Source organism: Enhydra lutris, unplaced genomic scaffold (assembly GCF_002288905.1).
Source record: "Enhydra lutris kenyoni isolate GAN:26980312 unplaced genomic scaffold, ASM228890v2 scaffoldscaffold38, whole genome shotgun sequence".
Classification (NCBI taxonomy): domain Eukaryota; kingdom Metazoa; phylum Chordata; class Mammalia; order Carnivora; family Mustelidae; genus Enhydra; species Enhydra lutris.
The window spans coordinates 10990521-11011689 of NW_019154122.1; the positions used below are offsets into that span (position 1 = coordinate 10990521).

The 21169-nt window shown below is 44.1% G+C and overlaps 1 protein-coding gene across 1 annotated transcript in view; it reads right to left on the reverse strand.

Annotated features, from left to right (window-relative positions):
- LOC111154928 (vacuolar protein sorting 13 homolog D) overlaps positions 1-21169 on the reverse strand; it is a 255254-nt gene that overhangs the window by 210413 nt on the left and 23672 nt on the right. Inside the window, exons 14-24 of the mRNA XM_022514884.1 lie at positions 20231-20361; positions 19329-19404; positions 18743-18913; positions 17609-17739; positions 16714-16846; positions 12291-14504; positions 11001-11152; positions 7110-8141; positions 3814-3904; positions 2159-2285; positions 133-313 (exon numbers count right to left, since the gene is read on the reverse strand). Of these exons, the coding sequence (XP_022370592.1) occupies positions 133-313; positions 2159-2285; positions 3814-3904; positions 7110-8141; positions 11001-11152; positions 12291-14504; positions 16714-16846; positions 17609-17739; positions 18743-18913; positions 19329-19404; positions 20231-20361 (4439 nt within the window). The remainder of the gene's footprint in view (positions 1-132; positions 314-2158; positions 2286-3813; positions 3905-7109; positions 8142-11000; positions 11153-12290; positions 14505-16713; positions 16847-17608; positions 17740-18742; positions 18914-19328; positions 19405-20230; positions 20362-21169) is intronic.

Below are 21169 nucleotides of genomic sequence, written 5' to 3' on the forward strand. Positions count from 1 at the left end.
CTAGTAAGCGTAAAATTACCTAAAGACCTTTCCTTTTTGCAGTGAAATTTTCCAGACTTTTACTCTAGAGGCTGAAAAGTTCTATTGATCAGTCAAACTGGAAAAGCTACTTGGGGAAATGAGCCTTCCTACCGTCTGCCCCTCGATGGCGGCTCGCTGGCGCCCCAAGACATCTTGCAGCTGCGTGAAGTGCTGGACAAAGGCCACCACCTCGGCCTGGAAGCGCTGCGTGTGCACATACTGCACGGAGGCCATCTGGAGGCTCACTCGCATGTCGTGTTCTCTCCGGAGCAGCGGGTCAGGCCGGCCGTATCTGGGAAGAAGCGCGGAAGCGTGACTAGGGAGCCAGACACAAGTCAGTACTGAAAGAAAACAGGCTCACGCAGGGGTTTCCCCTAGAAAGCTGCTGTAACTAGTGAAATGCCACTCTGCAATCCGGTTTGACATAGCAGACCCCAAGAGTCGCTCTTCTCCAGAGCCGCAGCAACACGCTGAGGATGTGAAATGCAAGTCTGGGATGACGACCATGGCTGTGAACAGGTGGGCAGCCGCGGCGCAAGCCTCCCTCTGGATTCCAGAACTCCCCCAGCAGCCACCTGCGGCTCACACCTTTCACTAGCGCTCTTTCCCGGCCTTTAGGGAAAAGTGATTCTTCCCGCTCTAAGACTGTAACGATATGGACTCGAGAGATAAAAAGTACATCCAAGAAACAAGGGCGAAAGAACATTAAGCGACACAATCAGTGTTTCTGGGGAAAACTGTCTCCTGGAGGCAGAAAGCTGTCTTCTTTTTGCTTCGTGAAATGGAGGCCAAAGAGGTTTAGCCTCTACATTCCAAGACAGGTTAGAAAACGTTTATGAATGGTTTTCAATTTAAAAGCCATGGCATCATTTAATAAATTATATAGGACACAGTCCCAGGGGCAAGAAACTCACATTTGCTTAAGCACCTATTTTGTGCCAAGCAGACAGTTAGGACTTTTATATTAATTATCCCATTTATCATAGAATTACACCACTTTGGGCACCTGGGTGACTCAATGGGTTAAGCCTCTGCCTTTGGCTCAGGTCATGATCTCAGGGTCCTGGGATCGAGCACCACCGCATCGGGCTCTCCGCTCAGTGGGGAGCCTGCTTCCCCCTCTCTCTCTCTGCCTGCCTCTCTGCCTACTTGTGATCTCTGTCTGTCAAATAAATAAATAAAATCTTAAAAAAAAAAAAAAAAGAATTACACCACTGTGGTAGGTAATAATATAAACACGCCAATCTACATTCTCAGTAGAGTGTGATATACTTCCCCCAAAAATGAAATAAAAAGTCCTCAGACATCTTTGGGGATAGTTTTTCTCAACTCTAGTTAAACATGAGAATCACTTTAGCAAATGTTAAAAAAAAAAAAAAAAAAGACTTAAATTAGAATATTTGGGGGCAGAGCTTGATATCTATTTTTTCCAACAGCTCCCCAAATGTTGAAAACCCACCATTTTAAACTTTTAGCCTTCTGAAGAAACCATTCTTTAAAAACTACATAGGTCCCAAAATGCCTTCTAAACTCTAAAACTGCAAAAATTCAATATAGATTGTCCTTATACAGAAAAAAATGTGTAATATCATTTAACATCCACATCTTCAACAACTTTTTCAGGCTGAAATCATTCCAGAACCTTGAGAGCTAGATGGAAACTGATCTACCTTTGTCCCTTCAATGTCCCTTCGATATTTAGATAGAAAAACTGATTCGTGGAAATTAAGTGACTTGCTTAAGGTCACATAACGAGCGAGTGCAAAGCCGGCAGGAGAGCCCAGGCTTTTGAATAACCACAATTATTTTGGGGCACCTGGTGGGCTCAGTCAGTGGAGCACACGACTCTTACCTCGGGGTTGTGAGTTTGAGCCCCAGGGTGGGTGTAGAGATTACTTAAAAAAAAAAAAATCTTAAGGAAAAAATTATTTCAACCCCACGCCATCTGTTTATGAAGACTGAGTAGCCACTTCACACAGGTCAGTCTTACTATAAATCAGGATTCCCTGCAACTAGATCATGTCAATTTTACCTAAGAAAGTAACATTTTCTTGAACTTTTATTGTTTAGCCAACAAGAATTTGAAATAGCAAGCAAATGTAACGAAATGTCAAATGAGAAAAACTGGCATTTTTACTTAAAAGTCTGGAAGATGAGCGCTTCTTCCCCACTGGTCGTGAAGCGCTCTCTGTAGAATTCTCCATGCGCTGTGAGGTCACTCAGGGACAGGCTCCCGATGCTGCCCTGTAAGGCCAGGTCTCCGTCTAGGAATGTTAAGATTAGAACACATTCTTATGTATCCATTTTCATCCTACACCTTAAATATGTCTGGCACAAAACTGACAAATACATACCTCAGACTTTTCACTATTTAATCAAATTAAATGTCAAAGGCAAATTTTCATATTCCAATCCACCCACCAAAAACATTTTCCATATTGTTTCAAACAGTCTCAGTGCAGAAGTCCAAAGAGGGTTGAAACAATACAGAAATATCATACTTTACCCTTTAGAAGGGGAGAGAAATTAAATGCATACACAAACTAAAGGATAAAACATTTCTAAAAACAAACAAAATGGGATCCTTTCGGAGATTAAGACCATTAACTGGAATTAGTGAAACAGCAAAACGTCTATTAATTGTACTGAGGAGAAAAGAATTAAGGAGGAAGTGTCAGAGATACATCAGGTATTCGGGAAACATTAGGTGGGTGTTAGTGTGATTTAATTTAAAAAAGTACAATTAATGAGACAGACACTGGAGACAGATTTAAAACTACTCCGGTATTATAAGAGTGAAACCCCTTGAAGGTGGAAAAGAACAAAGAAGGATGGTAAAACATGTGCAGCTGGGATGTGAACCTATGATGAATCATTCTTTACACGGTGTGGACATTAAAAAGCGAGACTGAGAACAGTTGCTTCCATAAAACGAGTTTTATCGTCATAATTAGCACTACAGAGCAATGACTTCGGTGTCTATGTTCACCATGCTAGCTCAGCTCTCAGTGAATTGAAGACGTACTTATATTTGGCCCTTGATGTCATCTAACAAAAAAACCCAAATTTCTCCCAATTTTAAAGACCCATCTCTTCTGAGCTTTTATAAATTAATTGAATTTACATCAGGCATGAAATCTCAATATCACATCATTCCTTTCCCGAAACACATTCTTGTTTACACTACAGAGTCGACATCTGAGTTGTGATCTTCCGTTATTTCATTATCTGTTCTCTGAGGAAGGAATAGTGCTTTATTCACACTTCATAAATGTCTTCTATTTAGAACTTGATGTAGCTGATCCCTTGTGTTCACTAACAATTTCAACCTGCAGAATGCCAGCTTTGCAATTTCCTCCCACCTAAAACCATGCCCCTTACTGGTGGCTATTACGGCAACAGAGAGAACATATACCCTGGTTTCCCAGGTATAATTATTAATAATGTCCCTTTTCACTCTCAAAATGTCCCGATTTGGACAAAAAATTATATAGTCACCCTAGAGAGAGTTTGTTAAAAACACAGATAGATGCCAAGGCCCCATCCCAACCTAATGAATCATATTTTGGGGTGGGGGAGTGGCCAGACACATGCATTTTTGGCAAGCTGGCCACCAAATTCTGCTCCCTAAGCCAGTGTTTGAAAACCACCACCACAAACCACAGCCAAACCGAGAACCACAATCCAAGCCACGGGTCCCTCACCTCACTTTGCCTATGAAGATAGTTACATTTGTGAGCAGGAGATCCAAATGCTTACCACATTTTGCAAGTTTGATTTCTCCCCACTTACCAATCATTTCCAGGTGTGCCGCCAATTTGGACACACTGGCTTTAGCAAGCTCACTGGTGGTCTTATTCAGCACGAGAGAGAGCGAATGAACCTAAGAACGTGGGAGATAAAGCAAGGCAGATCTTACTGGGGGAGAAAAGGCATGTGTCCGGTAAATAGCAGAACCAAATCGAGGAAGATACAGTAAGGGCTCGGGAAATATGACGGGAACACTTTTGCGGATGCCAATTTCATTTTAGCTTTCTTGATCCATCACACACTATCAGAGGAGAGAGTTAATGAGAAAGGGGCTCCACAGGACAACCTAAAACCCAGGGCCCACAGCGGCATCTCTGTGCTCACCTCATCTGGACTTCGTCAGTGAAACGTGTTACATTATAAAACAATCATTCTCATTTTTGCATTTGTTTATCGTATTACGCTATTCTGTAATCACTCAGAGAGCTTCATTAAGTCCTACCCTAAGAAATCTGTCCAAGCAAAATGATAAATATGATTTAGAATCCTGTTTAATGACTAGACAAACATTTAATAGGGCCTCTGCTGACCAGCTGGGACTTGGCCTAGGAACCAGAGTCCAAGATCTTCTTTTTGAGGGACGAGCCGAAACAGAACAATGCCAAAATCCTCGGTCTTAGGAACCACATTCCTTATAACAAATAAATCCTGTACTGTAACACTGTCATTTCAAACAATCAAAGGACTTCTATATCTAGGATGTGTTGAGACAGGTGCCTTAGCATCATCCCCGGGGAGTAGAGATCAGTTGGGGAGAAGGAAGGAGAAGGGAAAAGATGGAACCTCAATCCACACACACTGCTTCCAAGCACCAGACTCAGCCCTGCATCTCCAGGGCCTGCCAATAAGCTTGTGCCCCGTAAAGTTTGATGAATGAACGATAAGGAGCAAAAAAGATGGGGGAAGAAAGAAAGAAAATAATACAAAGAAAATAAGAAGGAGGAACATTTATAGAGGAAGGCAGAGAAAAAAGGAGGGGATTATTCTAGGTGTGGTGGCCTTGGAGGCCGCAGAAAGCTTGCTGACACAGACATATAGGTCTCAAGGAAACCAGATTATCATTGAGGGAGGGAAACAGAGCCCCTCAGTTACTTAATCACCCAAATAACAAATACAGTGGGGCTAATAAAAATGCTTTGATTAGAGGAACCCAGCTGTCACCCCCTGACCCCACTCTTAGCACAAATCCTAGTGTCACTGCATACCCTCGAGCACGACACAACAGGAAGCACCCAGAGTGACCCATGAAGTGTGAACCAAAAGTTGAACCTGAATCTCCAGAGCTTACTTTCATTTCTAAAATGAGAAGATCAAAGAAGTCAGGTGGCACCAGATGGAAACCAAAAGACACATCCAGAATGTGGGACAGTCTACAGGACACTAGCCCAGTTTCTACAAGCCAGTGGCAAGGCGGGGAACACAGACTGGTTTTCTTTATTAACAGAGATTAGGAGCTAGGATAGCAAATGTCACATGTGACCCTTATCTGAACTCCCATTCAAGAGTCACATGTCCTTTTATTCGCTCTTCCCCCTTTTGTAAACCAAGCGAAGCATTCCAATGAATTGCAGGGATCACAGGGAAGACATGAACTTTCTTAACCATTCATTTCTCTATAATCCACCAGTAAAAGGGCTACTCTGAGATCATCAGAAAGATCTGATCACGGACTGGTGAGTGTTACAGAATACCAAGAAATTCTCATTAATTGAGTTATAAGTGGTCAGGGAAGAACATGTCTATATTTTTTAGAAAGGAACACCAAAGCATGAAGAGGCAGAATGATAGATCTGGAATTTGCTTCAAAATACTTCAGCAAAAAGAAGAAAGGAATAAAGTCAATGAAGTTCATTAAACTATGTGTGTTATGTTTGAAAATTTTAACAATAAAAATGTTTTCAAAAATTCGAGAACAGCCCATTGCCAAGGGGCATTATCCAGTGTTGTTCTCCTATGAAGCCAGCTACCACTACCTGTGTAAAGCCCCCTGGAGCACTTCCACACCCAACGCCATAGCGTTCCTGGGGCTGTTCGCTGCAGGCACCACGAGATGAAAATTACGGCCGCAAACATATCAAGTCCCAAACAATGACCGAAGCCTCCCCAGTGGCCATTCATCCGGCTAAACAGGAGCCGGAGTTTCTAAGAGGGCTGCAGCAGCCCTCGTCCACAGGCACTAAGCAGGAGAGGTGACACCAGTTCGGGCCAAACTCTGTCCTGAAAGCTCTTCCATTTCTAGAGGAGCGCAGCCTCCCACCAGCCAAGGAAAGAAGGAGGTAGCAACTGGATTAAACAGGATTCTCCTCCCTGACGGCTCCCCGGCAGCCAGCGCCAGGCCGCCTTTGCCACGACAAGTCGCGAAGAACGTCACCCTCCAGGCACGGATGGCATCAGCCACAGCAGGGGGCCCCGGGCTCTAGGTGGCTGTCACTCGGAGGACGTGCCCCCAAAGGGTCCACTGCATTTAGCTGCTTCCCCATCTTCCTGGGCTAGCACACGGAACAGAAAAACCTTAAAATCAAACGCGATCTTTTTTATGTGTTTTTAAACATCTACGCTAGGAGTACCAACGATAGGTTATAAATCTGGTAATCCACATGACAGCAAAAAAACACACAAGTTCTTGCTTGCTGAATGCTCGCTTCACGCCACACACTGTGCACAGGGCCCTGCTCGTGTTGTTCTCACCGAATCCTTGCAGCAGCCCAACGACGGTGGCACCGCTCAACACCCCCCCAGTTCACTGATGAGAAAAATGGGGGAGAAAGAAGTCAAAAACTGTCCCCGAGGCCACACTGCCAGAGGATAGAGCAAAAGTGCCAGGACTCCAACCCAGGCAGTCTGATGTGAGACTTCATTCTCTGTGGTTGTCCTGTTGCCTCAGTGAGAGCCAACGATGTCCTGAGTGAGCAGGGACAGAGGACCAAAGCCACATTCTAGAGCAGCTACTAGGTACCAGTCACTTGGCTACGCGCTCCACATACCGTACCTCACTGAGTTATCGTAATCGATCAGATCACCAGCAACCTGAGGCTCCAAGAAACCAGAGCATTCCACCGAACCACACAACCCAAGGAAAGACAGGAGCTTACTTAGCTGCCTCCAGATGGGATTTATGCTAAGCCTTTTCTAAAATATTAACGGACATCCGAAAGACTAAATATAGCTCCCCTGTCAATAAGATCTATTTCCTAGGATAAATGAACAGTGAGTGCATTTACGTAAACAAAGCCAAAATTCACTCTGAGAACTTCAAGGAGCCAAAGGGCGCGTGATACCTTGAGATCCAGCTTGGTGTTAACCGGATCCTGAAGCTCAGACTCCAGGAGAGCGTTTGGTTCTGACTTCACATTTTGCAGAATGTCCTCAGGCAGCACCTTCATGGCGTGGTTGTCCGCAGTGGAGCCAATTCCAAAAAAATCTAGTATCACGACCCAGGTCTGCAGCGTGATCAGCACATCCAAGCAGTTAAAATCGACATCAATGTTCCGGTTAACTCGATTATAACTGGAAGAGAATTCTGGATGCTTCTTATCCACCAAGAATACATTGATATGTACCAAAGAATCATCAAACTTACTCTTCCCAGCAAGTATCTTGGGCTCATCTACTGTTGGAGAAGGGGGTGGGGTCAAGGGACAGTCTTTGTCTTGGACTTCCTTTTGCTTCTTCCGGGAAGCCGAGGTGGGTCTCTGATACAACTGGAAGACATTAGGAGCTTCTTCCATGTGGGAAGGGAGCGACCGAGGCATGTCGGGGTACTCCACATTGGATACTGAAGGACAAGACTGAGAAAGATACTCTTTTTGTGCTAAACTGGATGGTTTAGGGGCTCCCCGAGACACCATCAAGTTCTTGTATTTGGAGTCTGGGTTTTTCTCCAGTAAGTCTTCCATCAGCAGAGAGCGCAGGGCAATCTGCACAGATAGAGTCTGAGGGTGGGCTTTACTGAATTCCACCTCAAAGTCCTGAAACTTTAAGCTCACGAGACCCTGGGCCCCCAGAGTCAGATCTCCACTTAGCTGGACTTGAAGCTCTGATATACAAAAGTTGGCTTGAATCTGGGTAAAAGATTTGACTTCCTTCAGAGACAAGGACTTTTGAGAAGAGTTAGAAAGGCTGGAGTGGCTGAACAATCCATTCTCCTTCCTTTCAGTGGAAGGTTCTCCACAGGTACTGAGGGAAGGCAGAGGAGAATTAGGGCAAGGTGAGGAGGTAGCACTGACTGGAAATTTATTCAGATCTTCACTATACACGAGATTGTCCAGCGTTTGTAAAACCTGCTCATATACATGCTTTGCTAACACCACCTGCAGTCAAAGAGAAGAATTCGGTTATTCCACTGCTACCACTGATCGCACTCCAGTTTTCAGAGTTGACATTTATGGGTTTTCCCTAGACACTTTAAATTAGTTAACAGCAGGGACTATCCCTTCTGTTTCTTTTCTGTCCTTAACCTCTCACTGGCCCATGTCTACTGACTAGGCCATCTCCCTACCTCCCCCAGCACCTCACAAAATAATCTTTCCACAATCAGTGCTCAGTAAGTACTGCTGACTGTAAGGCCTGAATCAGTAAAATCACTTTTTCTACCCCTACAAAAACAACCGCAGAAATTGACGGGAATGCCGACAAGAGTCCAATGTGGTGATTACCACAGGACTGAGAAACAAGACTCATGGTTCTAAAACTCGCTGATCATCCCCAGTTAGTGTAATAACCTTTGTTTAGTTCAGCTAAACAGAAAGTGCTTTGTAATGATAATAATGATAAGCCAAAATCACTTATGTTTCCTCTCCCATTACTTTGCGTTTAATTACAACTTATTAAAAATATTTTCACACAAGTTTTTTTATATACTTAAGGGAAATTTTTTAACAGAGGAGTTCCAAATGGATACAGAAATGACAGAATTGGAAAGTGATGGTTTAACAGCCCCAGTCAACTCATGTATCCCATCAGAGTTGATCCGCGGAAGCCCCTGTAGGGAGGCCTTTACAATGGACAGATCGGGTTCTCGCCACCTGCACACAATCACCAAGTCCAGCATCACTAACACAGAGACAACCAGGCGTTATGTGCCTCTTGATATAATGCAATGTGACGTATGCAGCCCCCACCGCCAAAGTGTTCTGGCCAAGAAAAAAAGAACCTGAATCCAGTTCAACCTGTAGAGTTAAGGTACAGCTTACAGGAAATGTGGGAGAACGAGCTGAGTGATGCCATAAACGAACAGCCCAGTCCAGAATGCGGGATAATCTACAGGGCAACTGCCCTGCCTCTCACAAAGCAATAATGGGGCGGCGGGGGGGGGAATGAGAGGAAACTAAACACAGACCCACACAATATATTATGGAAATGCAACATACAGGGTCTCATTAGGATCCTGATTCAAACAAACCAAAAGTGAAAAGAAATTTTTTTAAATAATCAAAAATGTCTCTGAAATCTGAAAATAGATTAAAATTTATTATGTTACCAAGGAATCCTCATTTGGACATCATAATACCATTGTAGTTACATAAGAAAATGCATGTGGACCATAGAGATACCTTCCAAATATATGGCAGTAAAAATGGTATGACTCTGGGATTTGCCTTAAAATAGTTCACCAAAAGGGGCACCTGGGTGGCTCAGTTGGTTGAGCATCTGACTTTTGATTTCAGTTGCGGTCATGATCTCAGGGGTGTGAGATCAAGCCCTGAGTCAGGCTCTGCACTGGGCGTGGAGCCTGCTTGAGATTCTCTTTCTCCTTCTAACCCTCCCTGCCCTCCCCTTCCGCCGCCAGAAAAAGGAGAGAGAGAAATGAGACAAATGCAGCAAAATATTGATAACTGCTGAATCTGAGTGATGGGTACACGAGGTTCATTAAACTATTCCACTGTTGGGTGCCTGGGTGGCTCAGTTGGTTAAGTGACTCCCTTCAGCTCAGGTCATGACCCTGGAGTCCTAGGATCGAGTCCTGCATCGGGCTCCCTGCTCAGTGGGGAGTCTGCTTCTCCCTCTGACCCTTTCCCCTCTCATGTTCTCTCTCTCTCTCTCATTCTCTCTCACAAATAAATAAAATCTAAAAAAAAAAAAAAAAAGATTCCACTGTTGTGTATGTTTTAAATTTTTTATAATAAAATATTTCTAAATTATTAAAGTTATTAATTATTAAATAATAATTTAAAGAACTATTTACAATAATTTTTGAAAGGTTTTCATCAAAAATCACAGTAAGCAAATGGTAAGCATAAGAACAGTAAGTCAATATAATCCAACAGAATCCATGCTATGTGCTAGATTTAAGATGAAAAAGTCACCCTAGTAGCCATGACTGGGAATGCAAAAGTTTATCCAAGATGGGACAGCTTTGGGGAAAGTTCTCTCACCCAGGGACCCATATCCAGGAACCACTGAGGTCAAAAGGTACACATGCTCTGTGAACAGGACTCCTGAGTTTCTCCAGAGCAGATGCCAGATACAGACTAGTGACCAGTTACTGCCCAAGGCTACGGTCCACTGTCCTAAGATCGCCTGTCCCTGCTGTTTAATAATGATATGCTCTTTGCGCTCATCCCTATGAAAGCAGGAGAAATGACACTTTTGAAGGAAATAGAATAGCTGCGTACACATACACTCGCGACACACACAGGTATACTCACTACACCCAAGGGCGTGTGCGTGTATATACACACACGAAATCCCTGTCCAGGCCCACTTCATTTCAAAGAGGGCAAGACTAATTCTCCCTTGAGAGGGTCTGTTAACAGCTCAAATAATCAGATTGTTTTACAGGCTGAGCCAAGTATGTGAAAAGAGTGACAAGAACTGTGTCCTCCTGGGAAAGACAGGTTCTGAGTTTTTAAGCAGTAACTCTGCTTGTTTTTGAATGGCAACAGAATTAATGATCTGCCTCCTCTCTCTGCAGAACTCACCGTTCTTCCACATGAAGAGGGTCAACAAGACTGGTTCCCCAGCGATGAAAGGACACAGTGAAAAGGCTCCACATTCACAGAACAAGTTACCAACAGTAATAGGCAGTCACAATGTGTCCTTGAATTTACATATTTTCCTTCTAACATTTTATATATACAAATAATGTAACAAGATACGAACATATTATTATGATATAAAGTAAATATAGGACTTCAACTGCCCAGACTTGAAGATCAACACATGTTTACCTGAACTGGGTTGACAAATTTCCCTTCGATCTTCATGATGCTAGAAGTTCCTAGGTCATCTGGACTAAGGGAGAAAGTCAATTCAGATTCTCTCTCTATAGGGATCTTCTCCAGTTTAAACTGAATGGTGGTGTTGTTCAGGATGTGAAAAGCTGGCATGACAGAGAGAAAATGACAGATTGGATATACTCATATTTACTCAGTGTTGCTGAAGTATAGGGTGTATAAAATAGAGCCTGTGAGTTACCCCTAGACCCAAAGGGCGAAACAGCTGGCACCTGGGGTCTATGGCTGAGTGCAAACTCATAGCAAGACCCAGACCAACGCAGAGCAAACAGAGGTACGACGTAAATTTATACACAAAAAGAAACAATACATTTATGACGTGCTCCATCTGGTGGCTTCAAAACACGATGTGGTGAACATTAATCCAGGCCAGGTCTCTAAGCTTCTCGTAGCCTCCCAAGCCAGCATCTTCCAAACCAAACTGCTCATTCTTACCCAGCTATCAGTGACAGACTGATCCCTCTCGCTGGGCCGACATCAAAATCAAGAGCAATATCAGGTTCTAAGTGAACACCTTTTATCCCAAGCAGAGAAAGCAATCTTTAGGTCAGGATGTAAGCAAACTGGCAAATTCACATCTGAGAACCACAGACGGAGAAACCCTCTAAGGCATGAATTTCTTTAGCGATAAGGAGAGCCAGGCTGATGTCTGTGGATGCCAAGGCTAATAGATTGAAGTTTTGGTTTTAGCAGATCAGATCGAGAACATAAATGGAGGCATTTTACTCCTAGAACCCTGGCCCAACCCCTTACAGAAGATGACAGAATACTGAAAGGAAAATATCATATCCACAGACCAAATTTCCCACCCGACTTTTGTCAACCCCCCAGCTATCTCGGACTACAATATTTAACTAGCAAAGATCTACAGCTTAGAACTGAAAAAAATCAGATGGATTTCACCAAATTGAATAATACTCTAACAGACCCCAGCCTTTGAAGCATTCCCGTAAATGGGCATTCATCCAATATTAAGGGAGGCCACTTTAAAAAAAAATAAAAATAAAAATTCTTCTTTTGCCAAATATGGTATCCAATGGGAACAACTGAAAACATACCAACCTGACAGGAAGAATCCTATTAAAATTCTATCTAAAATTCAATTAAATATTCACTGGGGATAATTCTAAAAGAAAAAGTTTTCATTGTTGTTTTATGCAAAGTACCACATACACCGGGTTTGGAATCTTTTGACAAAATGAGACAAAAGATTTACACTCTCACCTTGACCTCTATGCAAAGATTCAAAAAAATCATGTCGGGTGAAATGAGCTTCCTCCTGACTGGTGGCACTGGCAGAGCCAGAAGGAGAGCAAAACCCCCGGCTTACTTCGGACCCAGGACCCTCTCTGCCTGCCAACTGGGTGCAGTTCAAAGAATATAACTTAATGTCTTTAATTTCTACCCGCAGACGGTCACTTCTGGATTCATCGTCTCCTGACACAAAATTCTGGATGAATATTTGTCCTAAGTGTCCCACCAACAACTCGGGACTCCCGGGCTTCCGAGGGATCGACACAACAGGGGATTCAATGTTTATGTTCAAGATCAGCTTTACGGTGTCAGAATGAGACCCAGCGAGGCCAAACCCATACATTTCATTCTCTTCTACGACAAAGGATTCCCGAGTCTTCCTTGGCGTTTCGAAGAGTGACACCATCTCACTGTACTCGGCCGTCTTGGTAGCCAGTACTGTAGTGACTTTGGTAGCTGCGCTTTTCAGCATACTTCGAAAATTTTCTTCCAGCTCATCCATGGACAGCGTCAACTCCTTCAGAAACTTGGCAGAGTGGTTGTAATGCAAGGAAGCCATCTTGAGGCTGAGAAGACACTCCTGTTTGGATTTCTCAACAAAGGTGAAACTCAGAGCTTCACTCACGGCGGCGTCTTCCATCCTAACAAATACAGATTCAAAGTAGCCAATGTCGCTGATGATATTTTCATAGCCTATGGAATTCCCAATGCTGACAACATACTGGTTCTTAACGTTCTCTTGAGTCAAATCCATGAGCTGCAAACAACCGAGAGAACCATTCATGTCAAATGTGCTACCCATTGAGACATTAACTTTGGTGCTGCCGATGCTCGCAGTTGCAATTTTTCTGCCGTATTTCTCGCCATTTGCCATCCCTACTGTCCGAAGGAGCAGTAAGTTAAGCCTGTGGATTTCCACGGCAACCTCGGTGTTCTGTTCATATGTAGCTTGGTAAGTTCCTTCTTCTCTGAAGCTTCTTTCAAAATCAGTCATCAAAGGCTGAGGACTCAAATCATCTTTTTCCTTGGGAAAAGATTTCTGAAGAAAACCAATCAGCTCCACGATTGTCTCCGGATTTAGGATAATATCCAGATTATTCACCTGTAATGAAATCACCTGAAGAGTGCTGTCCAAATTCATCGACGGGCACTCTGAACTCACAAACTGATACTCCAGTTTGATGAGGGACTCCTGTTCTTTGGTGAGAATTTTGTCAAGTGAAACACCAGTAGCCGATGGGTCATTCAGTGTGGCTGCACTGGTGAGGTGGGCCGCGTTGGATCCGGAGACAGGAGACTGGGCCCTGCTGTCCCGGAGGCTTCCTGTTGGGACATCGAAGCTCAAGTTCTTATGCGAAGCCATCAGAAGGTCAAAATCAGCACCGTACGTCTGCATCGTGTCCACCAGGAGCAGTCCGTGGACGGTCAGGGAGACCTCCACATCGTAAGGCCTCTTCACAAAGTGAGCATTGGTCCCAAACACCTTGAGCACAGAAATGTACCGACCGTTGCTTTCCACACCAAGCTGCATGCAGTTCACCTTAAACTCGGCCAGGAGGAGCTGTGACTCCACCAGAACCTCCCGGGTATGCTGCTCCAGCATCACAAAGCTCTGGGTTAAATTCATTACTGAGTCCTGCAAACTGCCCCGCTGCCCGCCTTGAGGAAAAATCTTCTCCTTAAACTGAGTGTCCGAAGTCTTCACTTCTGGGGTGGTCAGGAGAGCAAAGCAATTCTTCAGAGCAGATATTTTCTCTTCATTGATGTGGATTTTCAAGTCAGGGAGGTTGCCTGAGAGCACGGCTCCGGGGTACTTGGGATCTGAAGTATAAATCAAGCGACGTTCTAACTGGAGGTGAACGTTGAACTTCTCAACCACGTGCGTTGGTCCCACGTCAATATCCTGGACGTGCTTCCAATTGTCCTTCACTCGTCCGACCATGATCTGGAGGTCCATGAATGACAGGGAGTACCTCTCATACATCTTCGTGCTCATGAGATGTGCCTGCAGCTGCTCTGCGCTGAATTCCATCTCAGCAAATGGCGCTGTTTTCCCTCCATTACCGCTGCTTGTCTCAGGAGGGGGGGTGCTGGGAGGTGTGGCAAGGGGCGTCTTATACTCGTCATCACTAAACTGGTCCTCTTCAGACGCTAGCCCATCCCCACTTTTCCTCTTGGAGTCATCTGCAGACAAAAAAGAGAAGATGCGAAGTATATGTCTGCTCCTTCATTACTCTTTCCTTTAACGTAACGATTAAGGAAAAAGAGAAAATCAACCAACCCCAATCTAAAAAAACACACGGATGAAAACTCTAAGCATGATATTCTGATCTTACCATTTCTTCAATGTAAACTTGTCTAGTAACTGTGAAACCAGAACGCAAGAGAGGAAAGATGGAGGCCGCTGACAGCGGAACGCAGGTCAGGGAGCCGAAACCAATGACCTACTTCCCCGCCCCGGCCACCTTCTGCTCTCCCCAACCATTCCTACCTCACTCTCCGCTGTCTGTTCACCTTTCCCTGTATCTGTCTATGTGCTCATCTGGTTCCCCGCCACCGAATGTTTCAAAGGAACCCAGGCCTCACCTGTCTTATTCAATAATACCCCGAACGCCCAGCTCAGAGCTCATAAGCTCACAGCGTCACACCCAAGCCTGATTTCACAATTCAACGCTTCTCTTCTACAGACTTCCACAGTCCAGTCTTTTACTGCTCAGGGCTGAGTCAACTACAAAATCACACCACTGGGTTCTGTCACCCACGTCTCTGCTCCATGTTTACAGTTTAAAAGTTCAAGTAGGTGCTTTCCGTGGTGTGAGATCCCTTTCTTCAGATCTAATTCCCTTTTAACATTCCCCGTGGCACCAAACTTTCCCACTCCTGTTTGAATCCTCTACCTCTTCTCTTTTGGGTCTTCTCAGTGAAGATAAGACTGAGATTATTTGAGAAGCTTCCTCAACCTTTTACCCCATGAATCCTCTTTCTTCTTGCCCATCTCAAGGTAAACGATAAATATTTTTTGGATCTAGTAACAGTAATGAAATCACCTTCCAGGAGTCTCTTTTTATATGGGTCCCTAATATCCCTAAATAGATTAAACCTCTATTTCTTTTTTTTTTTTTAAGATTTTACTTATTTATTTGACAGAGGGAGAGAGATCACAAGTAGGCAGAGCAGCATGCAGAGAGAGAGAGGAGGAAGCAGGCTCCCTGCTGAGCAGAGAGCCTGATGTGGGGCTCGATCCCAGGACCCTGAGATCATGACCTGGGCTGAAGGCAGAGGCTTAACCCACTGAGCCACCCAGGCGCCCCAAAAACCCCTATTTCTGAAATGAAGTTCTGAGAAATGGTGTTTCTTAAAATCCGAAGTGCTTCATGAGAAATACAAATAAAAACCACAATGAGATACTACTTCACATTCATAAAAAGGAAAAAAATGGCTATAATCTAAAAGACAGATAACAGCAAATGTTGGCAAAGATGTAGAGACATAGAAACCCTCATACATTGCTGGTAAGATAGTAAAATGGTGCCACCCTTTTGGAAAACAATCTGGCAGTTCCTCAAAATGTAAGACACAAAGTCACGATATGACCCAGCAACTCCACACGGAAGTAATAGCCAAGAGGCTAAAAATAAGTCTACACGAAAGCCTGTATGCGGGTGTTCGTAAAACACTTGTTTGTGGTAGCCAAAAAGCAGAAACAACCCAAATGTCCACCAACTGACGAACGCTTCATAAAGGTGTGGTATATTCACACACAGGAATACTACTCAACCACAGGCAGGAATGAAGTAAACAAGCTACAAGATAGATGAATCTCGAAAACATTAGGCTACATGAAAAAAACCACACATTAAAAAGCCACATGACTGCATTCGTATGAAATGTTCAGCAGAATCAAATCCACAGAGAAAGGAAATTAATGGTTGGCAGGGCACAGGAGAAGGGGTAATGGAGAGTGACAGCAGAAGGGCTTGGAATGTCTTCCCAGGTTGATGAAACTGTTCTGGGACTAGATAACACAGTAAACGGCACAATTCTGTCAATATCCCAACAACCACTGAACTGCCCATTTTAAAACATATCCCAATACAGCTGTCATAAAAGAAGTAACAAGTGAACTTTGCGCTAAAAGCCCTTTTTTTGAGAGAGAGAGAGAGACAGAGAGAGATTGAGAGAGAATCTCAAGCAGCTCCACTCTCTGCACAGAGCCCGACTCGGGGCTTGATCTCACAACCCTGAGATCATGAGCTGAGCTGAAATCAAGAGTGCTTAACCGACTGAGCCACCCAGGTGCCCCTAGAAAGCGTTTTTTAAGCTTTACTTGGGTAAGCACAGGCAGATCAACCCCTGTGGGGTCCGTCTTCACCACTTCGTGTTCACACCGTACCTTGGCTATTTGTCAACAGCATTCTCCCTAGATCCACAACAACTAACACGGGGTTCCTGGATTTGAAATCGTCAGGAAAGATCACCTGAGGGGCGGAAATATCTAGTCGCACGGTCCACCTTTTGCTCTCCTCCTGTAGAAGTAAAATAAACCAGAAGTCACGTAACCACAACCATGAAAACTAAACAGCTTTATCGGTTGGGCTCAAGGCTTTCTGAAAGCCACATTCAGGGGTTACTGGATCACTTTAAGGTCAATGGTATCAGAGCAAAAAGTTTAAAACAAAAGTAGATCCACAGGCTGAAGGATTTGAGACATTTCCACAGGCAAATGTTTGAAGTGGGAGGGAAAAAAAATTAGCAAATTACAGGACTGGCGTTGTCTGCTCTTTGATTGTGGTGATTCACGGCTTAAGAAAGATCCGGCTTCTATAGTTAGAGGATTTACTATCTCACAGTATGGTCAAAATTATGGAATTCCAATAAACACTGAAACTCAAATATTTCTACTTTTTTTTTTTTTTAAAGAGAATCTTTCTTTTTTCTTAAGATTTTATTTATTTGACAGAGATCACAAGTAGGCAGAGAGGCAGGCAGAGAGAGAGAGCGGGGAAGCAGGCTCCCTGCTGAGCAGAGAGCCCGACACAGGGCTCGATCCTAGGACCCTGAGATCATGACCTGAGCCAAAGGCACAGGCTTTATCCAACTGAGCCACCCAGGCGTCCCCATTCGTTTGTATTCTTGACAGCCTGTCAAGGCCATGAGATTTTATTTTTTGCTAGCTAAGAAGGATTTCCTATTTTCAGTGAACTCCATGCTTGCAGTTGAAACAAGCGTACTCAAAAAGAGGAAGGGAAGAAGCTGACAGAGGGGGCGCCAACCCCTACCCCACTTACAATGAAGTCTCCCACCAGCAAACGATCGAGCGTTTGTCGGATTTCTGCCTTGGTCTGCATCTTCAGTTTGTTATACTGTCTTCGGGCAGCTTCTGCCACTCTCAGCTCAAGTTCAGACTGATAGCCAAAACCTGCAAGATTAGAGACGCATGGGAGAGTGAGAATTCTCAAGCGACTGGGTGGAAAAGACGACTGCAACATCTGTTCTCACCACGACTTCCCAACGAAGCTAAAGAACCGTCCGTATAACAACGGCTCCTACTCCCACCCGTGCCGACACTGCATGTGGTAACCAGAGGGGGGCAACGATGGGGGCCCAGCCATGGCGTGGGGGAGGCACCTAAGTCACTAGCATTTTCTTGAACCATTTTCTGAACGATCCCAGACCATTCTATATCCTGAAAGCATACCGCTACGTTAAAAGAGAATGTGGGATTTGGAAGGAAATGCCTTTTATATTCTACCAGTGACAGAGCAATAAAGCCACAGCATTTACAGCTGTTGTTGACACGAAGACTCAAAAACTTGTCCAAAAACTAAAATAGCTCCCTTGTTATAAGGAGAGAGAGAGGGGATACATGTAGGAAAGGACTATTGTTTTCGCCTGTCAACAAGAGTGCTTTTTCTGCTCCTACGGTCTCAAATCTCTCCTGGGAACGAAGGGAGGCATGAATAAGGCAATGATGACAGAGAACAACGCAAGGATGAGCCCTTCCTTGTTCACCGCAAGGATGAGTATTTCACACTGCGCCAAGCAGGGAAACAGACCACTGACCCCGCCATCTAGAGGGAAGTTCTCAAACGTTCCTCCTAAATTCACTGGCCTAGAATATCCTGGGTAGCCAAGGAAACCACCCTCCTAATAGAATGGAAGCTATTTTTTAAAGCATGCTAAATGGAAGCAAAGACAAAGAAAATATTTAATACTGATCCCTTCTGGAAAAGTAACGTTCCAAGGACACTTCCCCTGTTTCCGTAACTAAGGACAACCCTACCCATGGGCCCTCCAGGCCTTTTTGATTCCAGCCACTCCAGGTCACTTCAATGTGTAATAACCCTTGTCCAAAGCACTAAAAATGACAAGAAAGATGTCTATAGAAAGTAACAGAAGATCAAACAAACAAAAAAGTTAACCTGAGGTATGAACCTTTCCCTTGTAGAAAAAGTCTGCTACTTTTTTAATAGCCTGGGGATTATATATGATGTTCAAGGGCCTCGTGCTGACATTCAGCCGCCTCTCAAAATGGCTGTGCACTGGATTTCTCTCATACAGCATCTCAAAAACCGGGTCATCCGGGTCCGCAGCTGAAGGGAAGAAGCAGAGAAAGAAAATGGAACACAGCAAAAACAATCACCCTATTCCTGGTAACCTGTAAGGAATTCTGGGAAAAAAGACATTTTCTAAATTATTTTCTAATTAGTTCTCATTTACGAAAATTCTATAAAATAGAGACCCTAATGAGGACCGCCTCAACAGGAATCCTCAAGACTGGGTTGCTGTACTCACTCCCATTACGGAAACCCAGGCCCCGGAAGCACTACAGGCAGACACCAGTCACACAAGGGTTAACAGAGAACAGAGTCTCCAAGACAAACACAGAGCTACACGACAAACTGCTGGGACAAAACAGGACACACTCCCTCTTACAATTGACCAAGACTACTGATCTGTAATCATCTTATTTCTAAAGACTAGTTTTAAGAACATATGACAAATTACCAGGGTTATGATCACTTCTGTCTGCAGATGTTGTCTGGAGACCAAAAGACTGTGAGACTCTGCCAACTTCTTTTTGCTATTAAAACACACACAAAATGCATGAATGTCAGGTGAGAAGGGACGACTGGCCGTGCACACACTTCCTCAAGTCCTGCCCTGTGGCATCATTCTCGCTCAGCACTCCCAACAAAACTCACCTGACACTGGATGAGAAGACTTGCACACTGATCCCTTTTTCTAAGCTAAAATGGACAGTGTACTACTCCGCTCCTCGGCAGTGAGCGTGTATAATGACAGATTCCTAAATGAGCAGGAAGTATGTAAGGTTTTGTAGATGCTCACACCTGCGTCTCCCACCCTCTCCATAAACCACCCCCTGAAAAAAATCAGACAGAGCAAGTGGCTAAATGCTCAGCTATTCTGATCGTACCTCTGCCAACTTAATTAAGATCAAAGATCTAATTAATAAAGTATATTGACTATAAAAGATTACAAATATATAGATAACTTGAAGTGGTTCTCTTGGAACTCTGAAAAAGATGGGACTTTCTATCAGTGACTTAGGGTCAGAATGCATGAAAATGAACTCCAGACAGAGGAGATGCGAACAGTGACCTTGAAATGCAGAAAACAGTGGTGCTGATGCCATTTTCTTCCAAAACAGAGCAAACTACTCCACGGCAGCTACGACAGAGGAGAGGAAGAAGGCACTGCCGTAAAACCCTCCAACATTCACTCTCTGGCAAATTAAAAAACCTTACTAAATTCAAGTTTGTTTTTAATCAGCCCATCTTTCTCAACATGACCAAATGTCAGAATGAACTGAGTTAGTATTACCTATTGCTCACCTAAGACAGTCCACCCCACCCGGGACAGAGCAGCCATCCCACTGCCGTACGTACTGAATTCGGGAACACCAGAAGGGGAAACATGGTGCCTTCTGTGGCCAGGTCTCGAAGAAACAGTCCACCCAACTGGACTGAGAGCAAGGAGGAATTTCTTCGAGGAAGAGACTCTGCTAGCAGCTTCACACCTACAAATATACCAGCGTAAGAGTTGATACTACACCATGAAAACCAAAAGTATCTTACAAGTCTAAGCTGTAATATTTTACAGAGGACGGTTAATATTGTGATGTCTTTTTCCTTCAAAGTAGAACTAAAAATCCTATCCATGTATCACTGGGTCTGTATAAGTCTCTCTCTGTAACTACATACGGACTATCAGAAGTTTCCCCGCAGAATGAATTCTAAACAGAACATGTAACCATTGAGTTCAAGCCATCTGCTGGTTCACGCTAAGCTGATGATACGTCCGCTCTCAAGATGATAAAATCAAACAAACTGGCTTTTTTTTTTTCTTTTTGGTTGTTTACCTTTAAATTACTGAGATAAGCAGCTATTTTCTACACTGAAATAAAAGTCTGTGTGAGATGTAAAAAAACCAGCATCTGTGTAGTACACCTTTAATTCAGTCACAAACATGTCAAACACGGCCTGTCCTCAGTATCTGTGGGTTCCATGTTTGTGAATTCACCTACTCACTAAAACTAATTCACAGCCCCGCAATCCAGCCTCTCGGTGGTTCTGAGGACATGTGCGCAGCAGAAACAAATCTGAGTCATCTAAAGTGCACGCTCACAGCCACGGGTGACCCAGAGAGCATTGTGCTGCGCCCATGTGCCCCTCTCGTGGTCTACTTAGTGCCAGGCGGTTCGCATTTTTGTACTTTTTGTTGGTGATGTCACGGTTTACAGCGGCCCCCACGCTGTGTGCCAGGCCCTCCAGCAGGTAAGTTTCACTGGGGCACAAGTTACGGTGCAGCTGGCCGAGTCCGGGATC